The sequence below is a fragment of the Lithobates pipiens genome, unplaced genomic scaffold, assembly GCF_037356315.1.
Source record: "Lithobates pipiens isolate NorthernLeopardFrog02 unplaced genomic scaffold, aLitPip1_a1.2 Scaffold_8, whole genome shotgun sequence".
Classification (NCBI taxonomy): domain Eukaryota; kingdom Metazoa; phylum Chordata; class Amphibia; order Anura; family Ranidae; genus Lithobates; species Lithobates pipiens.
In genome coordinates this window covers 431554537-431572615 of record NW_027507903.1, presented here as the reverse complement: position 1 = coordinate 431572615, position 18079 = coordinate 431554537, and the positions used below count along the sequence as shown (strand labels likewise).

The following is an 18079-nucleotide window of genomic DNA, read 5'->3' as shown; positions in this document are numbered from 1 at the left end:
CATTAGAAGTCCCCTCCTTTTTTACCTCCTGTTCTCTGCACTATTCCCAGTGCTTCCCTCTGAGTTCACAGGAGCCAGAACTACAGAGGAGGCATCGGGTATCAAATGTGCACTGACAGTATTGACTGGCAGCCAGCATTGAGAACAACACTGGAAACAACACTGAGCTGTATACATCCCTCTAGGCCTGTGATGGCGAACCTTGGCACTCCAGATGTTTTTTAACTACATTTCACATGATGCTCAGCTACTCTGCAGAGTGCATGAGCATTGTGAAAAATGTAGTTCCAAAACATCTGGGGGGAAATGGTTCGCCATCACTGCTCTAGGCAATCTTCTGGGACACGTCACAGGTCCCAGAAGATTGCCTGTCCCCTCAGAGAGTGCAACGCAACTCGTGCATGCTCAGTGCGCACCCAGCCGTGAAGCCACAAGCGGTTAAGGCCGGGTGCCCACAGTTCCAATGACAGTGCCATGGGGAGGAGCGGGAGAGAGCTAAGGCTTAGGGCGGCCGCATTGCTGGACCGTGGGACAGGTGTTTATTAAAAGTCATCAGCCATACTTTTTGTAGCTGCTGACTTATAATAAACTGAAAAAAGCCTGGAACTCCGCTTTAAAGTGGAATTTTAGTCAAAACCTAACCAACTCTAAACTTACTCACTGCCACATTCTAAGCCTAATCAATCTAGCCATGTAAAGCAAAAATCACTACACTGCCTCTTGCAGCCGGTCCCGTCCCATGCTGAGCTGTCAGCGGCAGCTTCAGTATGTAGGTGTGTGCAGGAAAGGCAGCAGACAACAGAAGTCCCATTGCAGTGGTGGCTGGTGCTCAAAAACTTTTTTTTGGGGGGGCCGCAAACAAACTTAAAAATACTGAACCCTCCCCCCATCAATTGCAGCCTCACTGTGCCCATCATATGCAGCCACTTGTGCCCATCATACGCAGCCACTTGTGCCCATTATATTCAGCCACTTCAATCAAATGCAACCACCTGTGCCCATCGAATGCAGCCACTTGTCACTTCCCTAACCCAACCCCCCGTGGCCGGTCCTCTCCTGGAGTGACATGGGCCAGGGCTCTTCTTTTCAGCTGCTTTTCTCGGCTGCTTTTCTCATCAGCTCTCTTGCTTGGCGGCTCTCGTCTCTTCCTCGGTGGCTCTTCTCGGTGGGCATTGCCTAATGCTTTGGCCAATCCGGAGACAGGTCTCACTGACCTGCCTGCTGATTGACAGGGAGGAACCTCAGTGTGAAAATAGTGAAAATTAATTCACTATGCCACACAGCAGGATGGGATCGGGATGCAGTGCTCTGCACCCCGAACCACCCTATTTTGAAGCCAATTCGAGCTCTGGCTCTAATCACATGCTTCAAAATACGCACCCCCCGCCATAGGAATTCATGTGTCCAGCATTCTGAAATGGGCCGGGCACATGAATAAGGAGGGCAGCGGAGGTGTCAGAGGGGGCGGAGCCCGTGCACCCACAACGCATGGGCCTCCACTGCCCCATAGTGAGTCTATGGGTCACGTCTCTTCCCAGCCATTTCACAGCCATTGTCGGTTGTTTCCTGCACACTGCTTCTGCCTCTGGCGACCAGACCAGAGTGGGTGCGGAACAGGTAAAAACATCGATTTTTGCTTTTACAGGCTTAGATAGCTTAGGCTGAGAGTAGGTTTAGCATTCATTTTTGACTTGAATTCCATTTTAATTCAGGGAATGCATTAAAGAAAAAAATGTTTTGGCTTTAGAACCACTTTAAGGCCCCTTTCACACGGGGAGGAATCTGTCCAAAGGGATCTGCCTGCTGAGTGGGGGATCTCTCCGCTGATCAGGCAAATGACAGGTCCGTGTCCACTCCGCTATGCAGAATGGACAAGGACAGCCTGGTGCTCTCTATGGGGCAGTGTGATGGAAATGGACTGCATATCCATTTTCATCCGATTGTCATCCAATGCGATCTACAAGATGGATGGCAAATGTATCCCCATCTGTCTGTTTTTAGCAGACTGAATTGGATACACATGTCTGCTAACATCCGCCACCTCATAGGAAACAATGGGTGGTCTGATTAGGTGCGCATGAAAAACAGGCCAATACGCCAGAGGCTCTAACTGGCTTCAAAAAAAGGAGTGAGTCCTGAGACCTGATTGGCCGAGAGGAGAAACGAGCATATTGGCCACCAAGGAGGAGGAGGAGAAGACACAGGGGAAGCTGCTGTGAACCCGAGGAGGAGCAGACGACATTGGGCATTGACGAGAGGGAAGCACTGCCCCTGACCTAGATAGGGTAAGTGCAGGACCGGTGTGCTGACAATTGAGCGTCTTTTTTTTTTTTATTTCTTGCTGATGCTGGATAGTACATTTACCCTTTGGATAATAACTTGGGACCATTTTTTTTGCCTGTTTTATGCCTTTTTCTTCTGATGGATTTTACTTATCCTTACTGTTCATTCCTTAGTTACCTGTGATAATGATATGATGACAACCTGAGAATAGGCTTTGTACCCGTGTTTTTTCTCTTGTTACCAGATCTTTTTAATAAAAATATTGAAATGTAAAGTCAGCAGCTACACTTTTTGTAGCTGCTGACTTTTATTTTTCAGTTACAGCAGAGTTCCGCTTAAAAAAAAAAATAAAAAATAAGTAAAACTCAGCAGCTACAAATAATGCAGCTGCTCACTTTTAATAATTTAATTACCTGTCCCAGGCTATGTGGGGGATCCAAGCCCCGCTAGTCTCCCCCTCCGCTCGGCGGTTCTGGCATTGTAACTGTAGGCGCCCGGCTGTGGCTTCACAGCCGGGCACCCACTGCGCATGCGTGAGGCAAGCCGTGACTGGCCGTGCAATCATCTGGGAACTGTGACATGTCCCAGATGATTGTCTAGAGGGAGGGGGGAGAGCTGATCTCCATTCTTGCGCCAAGGGAATGGACGTCAGGAGCCCAGGCGCCGAAGGAGGCAGATTACGAGGGATCCCCTAGCAACAGGCATTAAAGAGGTGAGTAAAAAAGAAAATTCTCCAAATGTTTTTCCTTTTTTTTTCATGCACATTAATTAATTTTTTTTGGGGTGGAACTCCACTTTAAGAGAGTGGAGCTCCTCTTAAAACCTCCATCCTATAAACATTGGACATGTAAAGTGATTACACACAGGATGATGACATTCCATCACCAGATCCTGGTGATTTTTTTTTTTTGATTCTAGAATCGTCCCTCACATTCCTCCTCTATGGGGAATCCCCCTTTGTTTTGCTATGTCAGGGTGACATCACAAAATACAGCGGCCATGTTCTTCTCTTGGCATGTGAAAACAATGTGTGGGCGTGGCCGCATCGTGTATTGTCAAAGTGTTGTGTGGGCGGGGCTGTCAGCGGCGAAGGGCGGAGACTGTCGGTGGAAGCTGTTTATATGCGGAGCTCTCCGGTCACTGGAGACAAGTCACGGGGTTCAGATAGTCGGAGACTGAGCTGTGCATTCGCCGACCCTGACAATTCCAGCTGCGCCATCCATCCAGGAAGAGAAGGAGATCCGTAGAACCGCCGCCATGTCGGTCACTGTGAAGGCCTATCTGTTGGGGAAGGACGAGAACCATAAGGAGATCCGACGGTTTACACTGGAGATGGGCAAAGGGAAGTCTGCTGATCCGGGATCCAGCTGTGAGCTGCTCATCAGGAAGGTGACTGATGTCTTCCAAGGCCTGAGAGGGGGAGCCTTCCAGATGTTCTACAGAGGTGAGACACCTACCATAGACCTACCCTGACCCTTCATCAGATAGATCCACAACATCACCGGGGCCCATTCACATCATAAACTTGCTGGCTTCTACCCCATTGCTGAAACTCCGCTTGTAAAGGTAAGTGGTTCCGCAAGTAGAACCGCTTACCTTTTACACAGCGCAGCATGTCACCATTTTGCGCTAGTTCAATAGTTAGAATAGTAAACCGCGTTTTAAACCCCTTTGCGAGGCCTTTTTCTGACACTTGTTGCTTACAAGTTCAAATCCCTTATTTTTTTTTGCTAGAAAAATAAATACTATATATATATATATATTATATTATATTATATTTATTATTATTCAGGATGTATATAGCGCCAGCAATTTACGCAGCGCTTTACAATATAAAAAGGAGAAAATACAGTTACAATAAAATACAAGAGGATTAAGAGGGCCCTGCATTTATCATAAAATAATTTTTTCTGTATAATGTGAAAGATGCCGTTACACTGAGTAAATAGATGCCTAACATGTCACGCTTTTAAATTGCGCACGCTCCTGGAATGGAGACAAAGTGCAGTACTTTAAAATCTCCATAGGTGGCAAAATTCTACAGGTTACCAGTTTTGAGGTATAATGGGGGTCTAGTGCTAGAATTATTGCTCTTCTAAGGATCACGGCGATACCTCGCATGTGTAGTTTGAACTGGTGGTTTTGGTTGTTTACGTTTGCAGGAACGACTTGCGTATGTTTCTGCGCGCGAGCCAGGAGGGACAGGGGCCCCTTTAGAATTTTTTTTCTTATTTATTTTATTTTAACGCTTCCCCCTTTAAAAAATTCGGATCACTTTTATTGCTGTCACAAGGAATGTAAACATCCCTTGTGACAGTAATAGGCAGTGACAGGTACTCTTTATGGAGGGATCGGGGGTCCTTTGCACTTACAAGCATTCAAATGCCAAGTTTGGCAGTTTTGAATAGTATTTTTTTTGTTTTCAGTAAACGGGAAGTGATGTCATGACATCGCTTTCGGGTTACTAGATCCGACACCGGATTTGAAGCTGATTCCAACTTAATTCGGGTCTCCGGCCAGCCAGTGGAAGTGCCGGCTGGTCGCTTGGGCCTCCAGGTGGGACAGGGCGGCGGAGGGGGGGCCCCTACCGCTGCTTGGGATAACAGCCGAGTGGCTGCTTAGCTGCATTGGGTGTTCTCACAAGATAGCCAACCATCGGCTCTAAAGTATGATAACAGGGTGATGGGTACAACCCCTTCCACCCCAAAGGCCACATATTTGAGTTGCGTCGGCGTGAAGGGGTTAACCTATCATACAACCACACATTATAGGGAGCATCGTGCCTTCTGGTGTAAATGGGGCCCCTGGTTCACACCACATGCATTGGGCTATGTGGGTCAGTACAGCACCAACACACGGACAAGGCACAACACACATCTAACCTCTCAAAAATGGATCGTCTTCCATAGGGCCGCATAAGAGTATGCTGGTCCCATGCTAATGATCAGTAGGGTAAGAGGACCGCCTCTCAATCACATAATCACTGTGATTAACTATCACAGTGAGCAGTACCTGTACAGCCTTCCCCTGTATTCTTTCTCCTCTTGAATGGAGAAAAAGATGCATTGTATTTTCTCCTTTCTGGAGAAGTATGTAGAACTATTGTTTCTGGGCCTTCGCTGCTATCATCAAGTGTAAGACCATTTATTTAGGGTTGTTCTTTGATAGTTGGTTATGATAATAGCAAGAACTATACAACGGAACAATAAAAAATGATATATTTTTTACTATTATGAGCCAGTTCTCATTAGATAATAAATAAAAGGAGATATCCATTATTATTTATAAAATGAAGGCCCAGTGTGTTCTGAAGCATCCCGGCCCATTTGTGTACAGGCAGCTGTGGGGTAGTAAATACCCTGGATGCAGTTGGTTAGGTGGCAGTCATCGGGAATGGTGGCTTCCGTCCGAGTTTGGTTCAGACCAAACCTGCACTCATCCCTAGAGAGGATCAGCCAAGGTGAACTCTGATCCTGCCCTCATGCAGAATTTATATATCTCCTTTTTTAGCCCCATTTTACTTTAAACAGTTTTGATTTCCTGGTATAGGAATCCAATTGATTGGCTGCTGGTGCAGGTATAAATGTGATTGGCTGCTGTGGGTCCTTTGCAGTAAGCTATGGTGCCTCATAACCAACATAATGATCAGAGGTCCTTGTTTTTGTAGAACTTGTCATTAGGGCTGAGAATTGTGATTCTCTAAATTTTTTGTTTAATAGTTTTTGTGTTCAGGATTTATTCTCAACATTCACTTGAGAGCCAAAAGTAGTGTCATAACAATCGGCAGCATAGATTTATTTTTTGTTCTAAAAAAACAAGAAAAGATAACATTACATGCACTGAAAGGAATGTGCCCTTTTGCTGTTTGTTTTTATATTGCCTAGATTGACAAAGGTGCGGTTAGACAATGTGTCTAGGGCAAAGGTACTATAACCTTTCGGAACTAGGAAGGAGGGGGGGGGAGGGTAAATGTTATGCATTAACCACTTCAGCCCCAGAAGAATTTACCCCCTCCCTGACAGAGCACTTTTTGCGATTCAGCACTGCGCCGCTTCAACTGACAATTGCGTGGTTGTGCAACATAGCTCCCAAACAAAATTGACGCCCTTTTTTTTTCCCACAAATAGAGCTTTCTTTTGGTGGTATTTGATCACCCCTGTGGTTTTTATTTTTTGCACTATAAACCCCCAAAAAAAGCAACAATTTTGGGGAAAAAAAATATTTTTTACATTTGCTATAATAAATACCCCCCAAAAATATATAAAAAAAATTTTTTTCCTCAGTTTAGGTCGATACGTATTCCTCTATATATTTTTAGTAATAAAAAATTGCAATAAGCGTTTATTGATCGGTTTGCACAAAGGTTATAGCGTTTACAAAATAGGGGATCGTTTTATGGCATTTTTATTCATTTTCTAAATGCAGCTAATACAGCAAACAGTGCTATACAAATGCACTGTTTCCTGTGTAAGTGACACTGGCAGTGAAGGGGTTAACCACTAGGTGGCAGTATATGGGTTAAGTGTGTCCTGGGGCATGGCTATGTGTGACATCACTGATCTCTGCTCCCGATCACAGGGGGCAGAGATCAGTGACACTGTCACTAGGCAGAACGGGAGATGCTTGTTTACATTAGCATCTCCCCGTTCTTCCTCTCCATGAGGCGATCGCGGGTATCCCCGCAGCGATCGAGTCCACAGGACCCGCGACCCGACTCATGGAGCTTGCCACACACGCTCGTTGGTCACCTCAAGGACCACGTACAGGTACGTTAGTTTGCCTGTACGAGCTTTTCTGCCAACGTATATCGGCGTGAGGTGGTCTGCAAGCGGTTAACGTGCTTTTATATAGCTATAATGAATAATAAGTAAACTATATACTTTTCTGTGCTTTTCCCAAGCTTTGGTGACTCTTTTTTGTTTGTTCTTAATTTTTTTGCTATTTTTGTCTGAATTATTATTTTACCTTAAAGTGGAGTTGCCCCCCAAAAAATAAAACCACTTAAAATTCTTAAAAAAAATCAAAAAAAAATAATTGGCAAAAAAAAAAATTTTTACTCACCTCTAAATACCGGTTGCTAGGGGGTCCCTCGTAGTCTGCCTTCTTCATTGCCCGGGCTGGTGACATCACTTCCCCTCGTGCCGCACATTCACCTGGGACCTGTCACGTGTCCCAGGTGACTGTACGGCGTATCACGGCGCCCTGCGCCGCTCGCGCAGTGGGTGCCCGGCTGTGAAGCCACAGCCGGGTGCCCACAGTATGCATGACGGCGCCGCGAGCGGAGCGGGGAGCGAGGGGGGGCTTCGTTCCCCCGCATCGCTGGAACCCGGGACAGGTAAGTGTCCGATTATTAAAAGCCAGCAGCTGCAGTATTTGTAGCTGCTGACTTTTAATTTTTTTTTTTTTAGGGGGTACCCCACTTTAAGAAAAAAGTTGTTATATTACGGTTTTGTGGCTGCAATACATTGATCTCTGCACATGTTTCATTGTTGGATTGAAAATAAACTTGTTAATGCATTCAAAATGCAGGAAGTTCTACATTATGAAAAGCTTTGTGCTGGAGTTTAATGATGCCCCATTATTGGTGTCAGTGGGGGTGGAATAGTGCCCCATCGTTGGTGTCAGTGGGTGGAATAGTGCCCCAGGGGCTGGATAAAGGCAAGCAAAGGGCAGCAGTTTTGGAGACCACAAAGATAGAGTATTGAATTTTTAAACATCTGCCATGTTTTCATTGCTGTCTGTGTCCATGTTGGGGTGATTCACACACTCTGTATCCCGTCACTGCAACTGATGGGAAAATCTAACCTTTTGATTTGTTGCTGGGTTTGGAATAAAGGAGAAATCATCATCATGGGGGGGGGCACTTGTTCCAGTGACAACTGTCTAAGGATTTTGCTTAACTTGGAGGGATCTGCACGCACATCCTGTCTGGTCTGGAGAGAGAAAGTGAGGGACAAAATGGTAAATTTATAGAGATGAACTTTCAAATGTTCTTTAGGTCATATTAAAGGAATTTATCCTTCTAGAAGTAAGGAACTCCTACTGTTGAATGCTTTTTAAGGTGCAAACTCTAGTACTGTGATCCATTTCCTTTCTTTCCAGATCTGTAACCCGCATATGCTATGTATATCTACAAATATATATTGATTTGTATTTCCAGATGAAGAGGGGGATCTGGTTGCCTTCTCCACTGATGAGGAGCTGAATATGGGTCTTGAAATCCTTAATGAAGGTGTTTTCCGTGTCTACATTAAAGGTATTTGTTTTCCAATGCATCATAAATAACAAGTGATCTAATACTGTTTGCTGTAATCCATAGCAACCAAAGATCTGAGTATATCTTAAAGCGGAGTTCCACACAAAAATGGGACTTCTGCTTTTCGGAACCCTCCCCCACTCCAGTGTCACATTTGGCACCTTTTCAGGGGGGAGGGGGTGCCGATACCTGTATAATACAGGTATTTGCACCCACTTCCAGGCATAGACTCCCCCCTGAGGGTTTATGCCACCCTCCTCCCCACCCCCAAACTGTATAGGTGTGTACCAAGCCTTATGGTGGCCACACTAATCAATTTTCAGATGGAGAATATTCAGACAAAAAATCTTTGTACATTTGCTGAATGAAAGAGTGTTTGAACTTTTCACTTGTTTTTTTAAACATTCTGTTTTTAAAATAAATATAATTTCTGAATGAAAACCGCATACACTGTCTGAAAATTCCTTTGACCAAGAAGTTTTCTATTATTTCCAAATTTAACCATCACTGTGGTTGAAAATGAACGTCGATTTGACCTCACTAACGATTAGAAAATCGAACGAACGTTCTTAAAAAATGTTTTTTTTTTTTTTTTTTTTAAGGAAAACATTTTTTTTTTTTTTATAAAATAAATGTCTGATGATATTTACCAGATTCACCCTTTTAATAGTGTATATACAGTATACTTCTCTAATAGTAGCTACAGTATATCTCCTCTAATGGTATATATCCTCTAATAGTATATACATTATATCTCTTCTGTCTGTTTATTCTCAGAGTGGATTAGATATTTTCCTTCCTAACCATATAGTTATTTATGCATAGAGATATTTAAGAATAAATTGCCTTTTTTTTTTTTAACTTTACATATTATACACCACACTTGTTTCTTAAGATTATTAATCGATTATGAAAATAATCGTTAGTTTCAACCCTAGAGGATTTATAAAATTACTCATCTTAGTGAATTGATATAAAATATTGTGGTTAGTGTGGATTTGTTTTTTTGGTCAAATGACAAATGTATATTCTTTTACATGATATAATTGGATGGTTTTGTTTTCAGAAAGGAAAGACTGTAAGCGTGAGCACCGTGCACACTGTGGACAGGAGAATCCCCAGAATGTCGTCCACCCTAATGTGACCTGCGATGGATGTGAAGGTCCTGTGGTGGGGAACCGGTACAAGTGCCTGATTTGCCCAGATTATGACCTGTGCAGTACCTGCGAGGGGAAAGGAGTCCATAAGGAGCACAACATGATTATGTTCCCTACTCCTATTGTAAGCAATGGCAGTCATTTGTATAGTAAATAGCACAGCAGTTGGCAGTAATGTGTATGATATATAGCACAGCTTATAAACTATGTGGAACCCATAACCCCACTTTTAGTGAACCTGTGCATTGTCAGTACATGTGCTTATCATTTATTTGCTCCCTTGCTATTACAATCTTCCTCTAGCCTATTTAGGTTTACTCTTCTAAGTTTTGACATGCCAAGCAAATGTATTTGCATAGGTATTGTGCAAACTCGCATGATGGCTGCTGGGTGTTGCCATTGGCTGGCAATAACTGCTGTATTGAGGGGAGGATGGAAGTTTTTCACATGTTCTCCCATACCCAGAACTGGATATTTCCTGGGCACTCTGATGGTGTAATAGAGTGGCAGGGGAGTGAACAAAGGGCAAAAAATTAAAGTGACGTGTGTATGAGCATATTGTGCATTAACTTTAATGTGCCTCATCAAAACTGAGCATAGACTACAGTAGATCAATTTGAAGATGTTAAGATGTTTAATAGCTCCCTGGCTTAGTAATTTTAAATTTTAAGTGGTTGTAAATCCCAGTCATGAAATCTGAACAGAACACATATATATCTGTAGTGTTTACTTGTCTCTCTCCAAAGCCCTTCCTTTTTGTTTCTCTCTGGTGCTTCATTCCTCTGTTATCAGCATTAGTCACTCTTAGAATTTTTTCGACACATGAAATAAAATTTGTGATGGGGAGGGAGATAAGCACACGGCTTGCCTGTTCAGAATACTGTTCTGCATGTTCCTTCTTTCCTTTGCCTATTGGGGGTGGGGGGGTGTCCCCTCTCCTCCAGTCGGCTCACACAGTGTAGTTTTAACTGCAGCTCTCCACCCCCTCCTCTGTGCTCCTCCAGAGATGCATAAGGATTTTATCACAAATTTGCACTTTTGAAGCGTTGTAGACAAGAGAAGACTGAAAATAAACAAGCAAAACTTATGTAGGAGGATTTGTTTCATCTGTGTATCATCTCGGGCTGTTCACTTCACTGGGTATATGTGAGGGTTTACAACCACTTTAATGCTGATATGCTATGAGGGATGCATATTGTGCATGTCTGCTTTCAGGACCCCAAATACATTTTTGGGTTCTCAGGATATTAGATACTTTATTCGATCTGTTTAGTGCACATATTTAGTTTTTAATATCTATAATCCCATCTGCTGTCAGTTGCATAAAGTAATAATTGTATATAGTATGTTTCTACAAAATAAAAGATCCTCTTTTTAATAAATATATAAAGTGGCTCTGCTGTCTGATGTACATTTTGGAAATCGACATGCATGTTTCTTTGTTACTGTGGCTGATCTAATTTGTTTTCTCTCCAGCCTTTTCCTCGTGGGCGCTGGTTTCGCAAGATGCATCATGGAGTGCCACCTTTCAACTGGATGCATGGCTGGGGTTACCCTGGTAGAGGCTTTCACTGCCCAAATTCCCAGCAAACAGGATGTAACCCAGAACAATGTCAGACTACACCCGCAGAAGGTAAATCTTGATATGGAAAGCTTTTTTTTATTTCATCTGTAATTTCAAAGCAGTAGGTATGTATTTGTATAAAGATTTGAAAATTGAATATATAATTTATTCCCCTAGGTACTGTTCCTAGCTCTTCTCAGCCATCTCCTGATCCCAATGTCACCTTCTTGCAAAATGTTGGGGAAAGTGTGGCAGCCATGTTGAGTCCCCTTGGTAAGTCCCAAGTAAATCTTTCCTAGGGAAAAAAAAGAAAAAAAAGAAGCAAGGTTGGCATTGCTTATCTCCTGTAAAAGGGTAGGTGCCCCCTCCCAGGGGTTGGAAGCTCTACTACTCAATTGCCAACCCTATCCCTACCACCCCTATTGCTTTTATGCTCCTGGCACTACACTTTCCTACACCCACCCATCAACCCACAATTTATCTCTAGGCCTAAACCTCTCCTGGCTCTACTCTCTCTACAGTCAGGGTACTGACTTGTTAGGCCTCATATATTACTTTCATCCTCTCTTTCCCACCACCATATCACAACTTATGTTTATGAACTTTCTGCTTTATGTTTTTATAAAGCTCAGGAGTCCACTTAAGTTATTTTCTAACCCTAAAGTTACACCCTTACACACTCAAGCCTATGTTTGTACCATCCATTTGTAGTGTTTTCTAATGTTTGCACATCCTTGAACTGTATACATATACTGGAACAGAAAAAAGCTAGTTGACTTATTATGGCCTACTTGCGTTATTACTTCCTGAGACACTGACTCAGAATAAGTGTGCATATTAAGAAGGTCAAAATAAATTATTAAGTCCTTGTTCTGGATTAATAGCCTAAAGTATTAATGCCAGAAGGTCAACATAGCAGCCAGGCAACTAGTTATTGCAGAAAGGGATACCAATGTCCTCCATGAATTTTAGGTACAGAAAATACCTATAACTGACTGCTTCCTGTCTTGTGTTCCATACAGGAATTGATGTAGACATTGATGTTGAACATGGTGGTAAACGCAGCAAGATTGCAACCCCGCCATCTGGATCTGAAGCTAGAGATTCCCAACCGAACAGCTCATCCTTCAGTTCAGACCCTCAGAATGGTAACAGTAAACCTGAAAACGAGGAGTGTATGGATACAGATACCATTGCTAAACGGATGAAAGATGTTTCTTTGAACCCCTCTGTTCAAAATGAAAATGTAAGTGCTCCTTCACTGTTCTTCAAATAGGAATACTTCTTCTACTTAACTGTAAATGATGATCGGTGGTGGGGGTATGTGGCAAGTGCCATGTTGGAAGACTAATGATATTTAAAAGATAAGGTCACCTTTTGTAACATGTTACACCCTGAATATATATGTAACATGTTACTGTTGCAGCAGCCTCCACACCCCCCCGATCCTCTGTTGTGGCACCCGCTGTCACAATTTAAAAAACATTGGGTGAATGGGAGAACTACAAGTACCGACAGCCTTTTGCGGCTCTCGGCTTGTAGTTCTCATTGAACTTCCAGGGTGCTTTTGAGCACTCTAGGTAGTCAGTGTGTAACTGGCTACCCAAATGAGGTATGAGCAGAAGCGAATTCTCTTCCTTTTTCCCTTAAAAAAAAAAAAAAAAAAAAAACTTTTAATTAATGGCTTCTCTTGACAGAAGATAATTTTTCTCCATAACATATAGAACTCACAGTACCTCTAAATTGATCAGTTATAATACGTGTACATCGACTCGTGCAGAGGAAGAACTGGTTTTCTTACCCATAGCAAATAGCAACCTCTATCCTCCTAAAGTTGCAGTATGCCGACTGTGGACATAACAATATTTGGTGTCTTTTGCAAGAAGTAGTAGTGTATTTGTTGGCAATTGGTGCCAACTTTTTTTCTCTATAGCATGTTTTAGATTCCTTAGAATCTATTCGTGCTCCCTGCAAAGGGCTTCTTATATGTGATAATGCCTTTTTGAGAATCCACTTCTGCAGTCAGTGTTTGAAATCCTGCTTCTATCTCCTACAGGAACAAAGTGAACACAACAGCAACGCATCAGGTGGTGACGATGACTGGACTCATGTCTCCTCCAAAGAGGTGGACCCGTCGACTGGTGAGCTGCAGTCCCTTCAACCAGACACAGAGGAACCGAGTTCTTTAGACCCAAACAGACCCATTCATGCTCCCACAGGTCTCAGAGAGGCTGCCATTTATCCACACCTCCCAGCAGGTAACATCTTCTCTTTAAACAACATTGGTTGTTTAATACATTTTGAACAAATGTAGGTGTAAATTTGGTACTGCAAAAGGGGTCATAGGTCACTAGTATATTGCTCTATGAAATGGCAGCTAAGATATTCTGCTTTGAAAATAAACCCCAGTTTCCAGCAAGGGAACTAAAAAGAAAAAAAAAATCCACCATAATGTACAGTATATTTATGTTGTTACAAAGTTGATCCTACCTTGTTTTGTCTATAGCATGTGTCATATTCCTTTGAATCTGTCCATGCAGGGATATAACTAAGGTCATAGAAAAATTGCCAATAAGTAACTGATATATAATCACAGGCATTGCGATTTTAGTTTGGGAGTTCCAAACTCATTGATGCTTTGGTATGCAAATTACAACCAGCTCCCATAATTAAGAGTATGGCACCACCTCCTGCAGATCTATTGTTAATCAGTGATGGGGGTAATGATCATGCACAAGGGCGGTACCAATCAACTTCTGTACAACTGCCCTGCTGGAAAATTTCCTCTTATGCTGGATTCACACTTAATGCATTTTTAGTGCTTTTTGCATTTTGTCGATTTGCACTAAAGTCCATTTAACATGGTTTCCTATGTAACACATTCTGTAGTGCAAAAAACACTAAAAATGCATAGGTGTGAATCTAGCCTTATATAGTCTATAGTCTGCAGTGCTGATCAGTGTATTATGTTGCCCCCCCCCCCCCCCCCCCCCCCCATGACACAGAGGTAGGATTCAGTTTAGTTTTCTTTCTCCCCACTGGTTGAACAAAAAAAACTGACTCATCTATGGCCAGCTTTAGAGATGCAACACTTTTTTTTTTTTTTTTTTTTGGCAGACTTGTTTGTACCTGACCCTTGAGTAAAATCTATTGAAGTCAGACACAACCAAGCAGCTAACCTTTTCAGGCGTCTGACAATGTGAGCTCCCCATACTCTTCCTTTGACTGCTTTTACAAGAACAAAGATTATAGTTTCTGCATTTAAGACTGCAACTGCAGTCTGGTGCTTTTGTACTGTCCTCTTCAACACCTCCCCCCCATTCTTTCTATAAAGACTTGCAGGAGTCTGTTCTGGGAATATATGTAAATATACAGGCATACCCCACTTTTAAAGTGGTTCTGCACCAAAAAAAAAAAAGTATTAAAAGCCAGCAGCTACTAATATTTCAGCTGCTGACTTTTAATAAAATCACACTTACCTGTCCCAGGGTCCAGCGATGTCGGTGGCAGATGACGAGCGATCGCTCGTCTCGCTGCTGCCACCGCCGCCATCCTCTGTCAGGGAATCGGGAAGTGAAGCATGGCGGCTTCACTGCTCGGTTCCCTACTGCGCATGCGCGAGTCAGATCCCCGCTGTGTCCTGGGAACTGTGTGTTTCCCAGAACACAAGGGGGGGGGGGGAATGGGTCTGCGGCGGTCTGCCTGGAAGTGGGTGCCGATACCTGGAATTATCCAGGTAACTGCACCCCCCTCCCCCTGAAAGGTGCTGATTGTGGCACCGGAGGGGGGGAGGGGATCAGATTAGTGGAACTTCCCCTTTAGGGTGAAGAATCGCTTTAAGTACACAATGGGATTTAATTACTAAAGCTGGAAAGTGCAAAACTGGCTCACTTTTGCATAGAAACCAATGATCTTCCAGGTTTTATTGCCAAAGTTTACTTGAAGAAGCTGGGGTTAGAAGCTCATTGGTTTATATGCGGAAGTGAGCCTGATTTTGCATTTTCCAGCTATAGTAAATAAACCCCATGGTTTAAAAGTGGGGTATGCCTGTAAATATAAAGTAGTGGTCAATTCAAACTGAGCATAAGATGAAAACGCATCAGGCTACCTTGAGTAAAAATGGTATTTCAAAATGATCAGTGGATTCAGAGATACAGACAGCTGGAATCTGAAAATCTCAACTTAATTGCAATTTTATGAGGCTTGTGGTTGTGTGTTTTTAACAGCTTCTTCTTTTTTTCTTTTTTGTCTTCCAGAAGCAGATCCTCAGCTCATTGAAACACTATCACAGATGCTGTCCATGGGTTTCACAGATGAGGGAGGCTGGCTCACCAGGCTACTGGAAGCAAAACAATATGACATTGGGTCGGCTCTCGATGCCATGAAGTCTGTGCGGCATCTTCCTCACTAATGGCATCAGCACATTTCTGTTTCTGTCTTAACTCTGCCTTTCTTGCGTTGCTATAATATATAATTATAGACTGATATTCATACCACAGCTCCACAAATGGTGGAGATGATCATGTGCAGTCAGATTGTTATTTCAAACATTGCAGTTTGAAAGGAAGTTTAAACTGCATTTTTTTTTCCCTAAACAAACTGAAAAAAACCCACCAATGCTCTATTTAATACCGCAAAATAGCTTTTGGTGCAATACTCACCCTGTCTCCAGTGCTGTCATCGCAGATTTGCTGCTCCCAGGGCAGGCACTATTCTTCTAGGTTGAATGACACCCAGCTTCACCGTGTTTTGTTTCTTTTAAATTGATTTTGTTTTCAAAAGAAAATCCCAGTGCTAAGGGTATCCTGTGGATAAACATGCACGCTCAGCTGATACTAATGTGCATGTTAACGCCACTAATATTTGGTGGCTGAATCTTCTCACCTGAAAAGGAGACACAAATGTTGGTCTTTTAGCATTTGTGACATTCGTTGTTAAAGTGTGATCTTTAAAAGCAGAGCTGTGAAATCACAAATTTTGGAAATAGTATTTATCTCATAAAAGTACAGATCCTCTGCTCCCAATAGAAATAAACAAAATGCTGCCTAAAATTCAGGTATGGCTAATAACAACGTTTGAGTCTTTTTGTCTGTTGGGTACAATGGTTGCTTCAATAGCCAGCAGGGAGCAAGAAGGATAATTCTATTTGCAAAGTTAATGCTTTTACAGTCCTGTCTCTTACTATCAGATCTGCCAGAATGGTAGAGTTATGCTAGAAACAGACTAGTGCAAATGTTTTTATTTCATTGCCTTATACTGCTCAATAACAAAGTGATTTTTGGTTTCTTAAGTTTAATAAACATACTTATTGCTCACTTACTATGCAGAAATATTCACCCTGATGTATTCAATGTGTTAGCATATTCAAGTAGCTTCATTACACTGTTATGCCTCTAGAGTCATGAGAAAACGGCAGTGCTAATTTGTTGAGGTTCTATCTGTATGGGAATAATTTTGGTGTTCTGTAACAGTCTAATTGTGACATTACATCTTCTGCAATTAAAGTTCCTTCAGAGCATTCATTACACACGGCTAGCATTCTTTATTTCTCTATCTGGGCCTAAGTGTTCCTTTCTGCCATTGGATAATAAAACCAGCTTGTAAAAAGAGAGTAGTATGCCAGTTGGAAGTTTACTTTGGTACTCTGTTACTCAATAACAAGTCCCACTAGATTTTTATGCCCCTACATAATTCCTGATGGCCTTCGCACAACACAAATGTAAGCTGCTATGAAGCAAATACAGAATCTGCAACAAGTAAAGTCTTGCTTTAAAGTGGAAGTAAACCCATCGATTTAAACAGTTAAAAAATAAAATAAAAAGGCATGCCACGGAAATGCTAACTGCACATTTGCTGTGCTCTCAGCCAAACGATCAAACCATCCAATGGCTGGTGTCATAACGAATCATGTGCAGCACCATAGCAGTTGAAGATTAAACAGAGGCAAAGGTGGCAGCTTCCTTGGCTGAAAACGATAGGGGAGTTTACTTCCACTTTAATAAAGAAAAGGAAAAAAAAACTCTGCCTAGATAGTGCATACAGCTCACGTTTATTTAACTTGTTCAGATATCCTAATTCATTACTTTTAACTACCTTAATACTGGGCACTCTAACCCCCCATTCCTTCCCACATCAATTTTCAGCTTTCTGTGCCCTCACACTTTGACAATTACTCAGGCATGTTACATTGTACCCTAATGACATTTTTTTCATTTTGTTTACACAAATAGAACTTGCTTTTGGTGGTATTTATTCACCACTGGGTTTTTATTTTTTTGCGAAAAACAAACATTTTGAAAAAAACTATTTTCTACTTTTGATTTTTTAAAAAAAAATCCAATCAAATTTCATCATAAATTTAGGCCAGAATGTATTCTGCTACGTGTTTTTGGTAAAAAAAATAAAAAAATAAACCTGATAAGTATATGATAATAGGTTTGTGTGAAAGTTATAGTGTCCACAAGTTATTTCGTATCACTGATAATTGATCAATCCTGACATCATATGTAATTTCTTGAGGCCATAAAATGTCAGGACAGTGCAAATACACCCCCCCCCCCCCCCCCCCCATGACCCCTTTTTTGTAAAGATGACAGTCCAAGGTATTTAGTAAGAGGCATAGTAAGTTTTTTTGAAATTGCAATTTTCTGCCCAGAATTGTTTGGAAAATGATTTTTTTTTCTCTACTAAATTGTCATATTAGCAAGTTATTTCTCACACATGGCATAGGTAGACTTGCAAACCCCAAAATATATTCTGCTACTCCTCCTGAGTATGGTGATACCACATGTCAGACCTTTCCTTAGCCTGTCCACATAC

The 18079-nt window shown here is 42.1% G+C and overlaps 1 protein-coding gene across 1 annotated transcript; it reads left to right on the top strand.

Annotated features, from left to right (window-relative positions):
• The first annotated feature begins 3393 nt into the window (after window positions 1-3393).
• On the top strand, window positions 3394-16785 carry SQSTM1 (sequestosome 1). The gene is made up of 8 exons (XM_077474300.1): window positions 3394-3727; window positions 8444-8539; window positions 9606-9820; window positions 11173-11329; window positions 11438-11533; window positions 12283-12506; window positions 13317-13518; window positions 15517-16785. The coding sequence occupies exons 1-8, from the start codon at window positions 3541-3543 to the stop codon at window positions 15669-15671; spliced, it is 1332 nt and encodes a 443-aa protein (XP_077330426.1). The 5' UTR covers window positions 3394-3540; the 3' UTR covers window positions 15672-16785.
• The last annotated feature ends 1294 nt before the right edge of the window (window positions 16786-18079 follow it).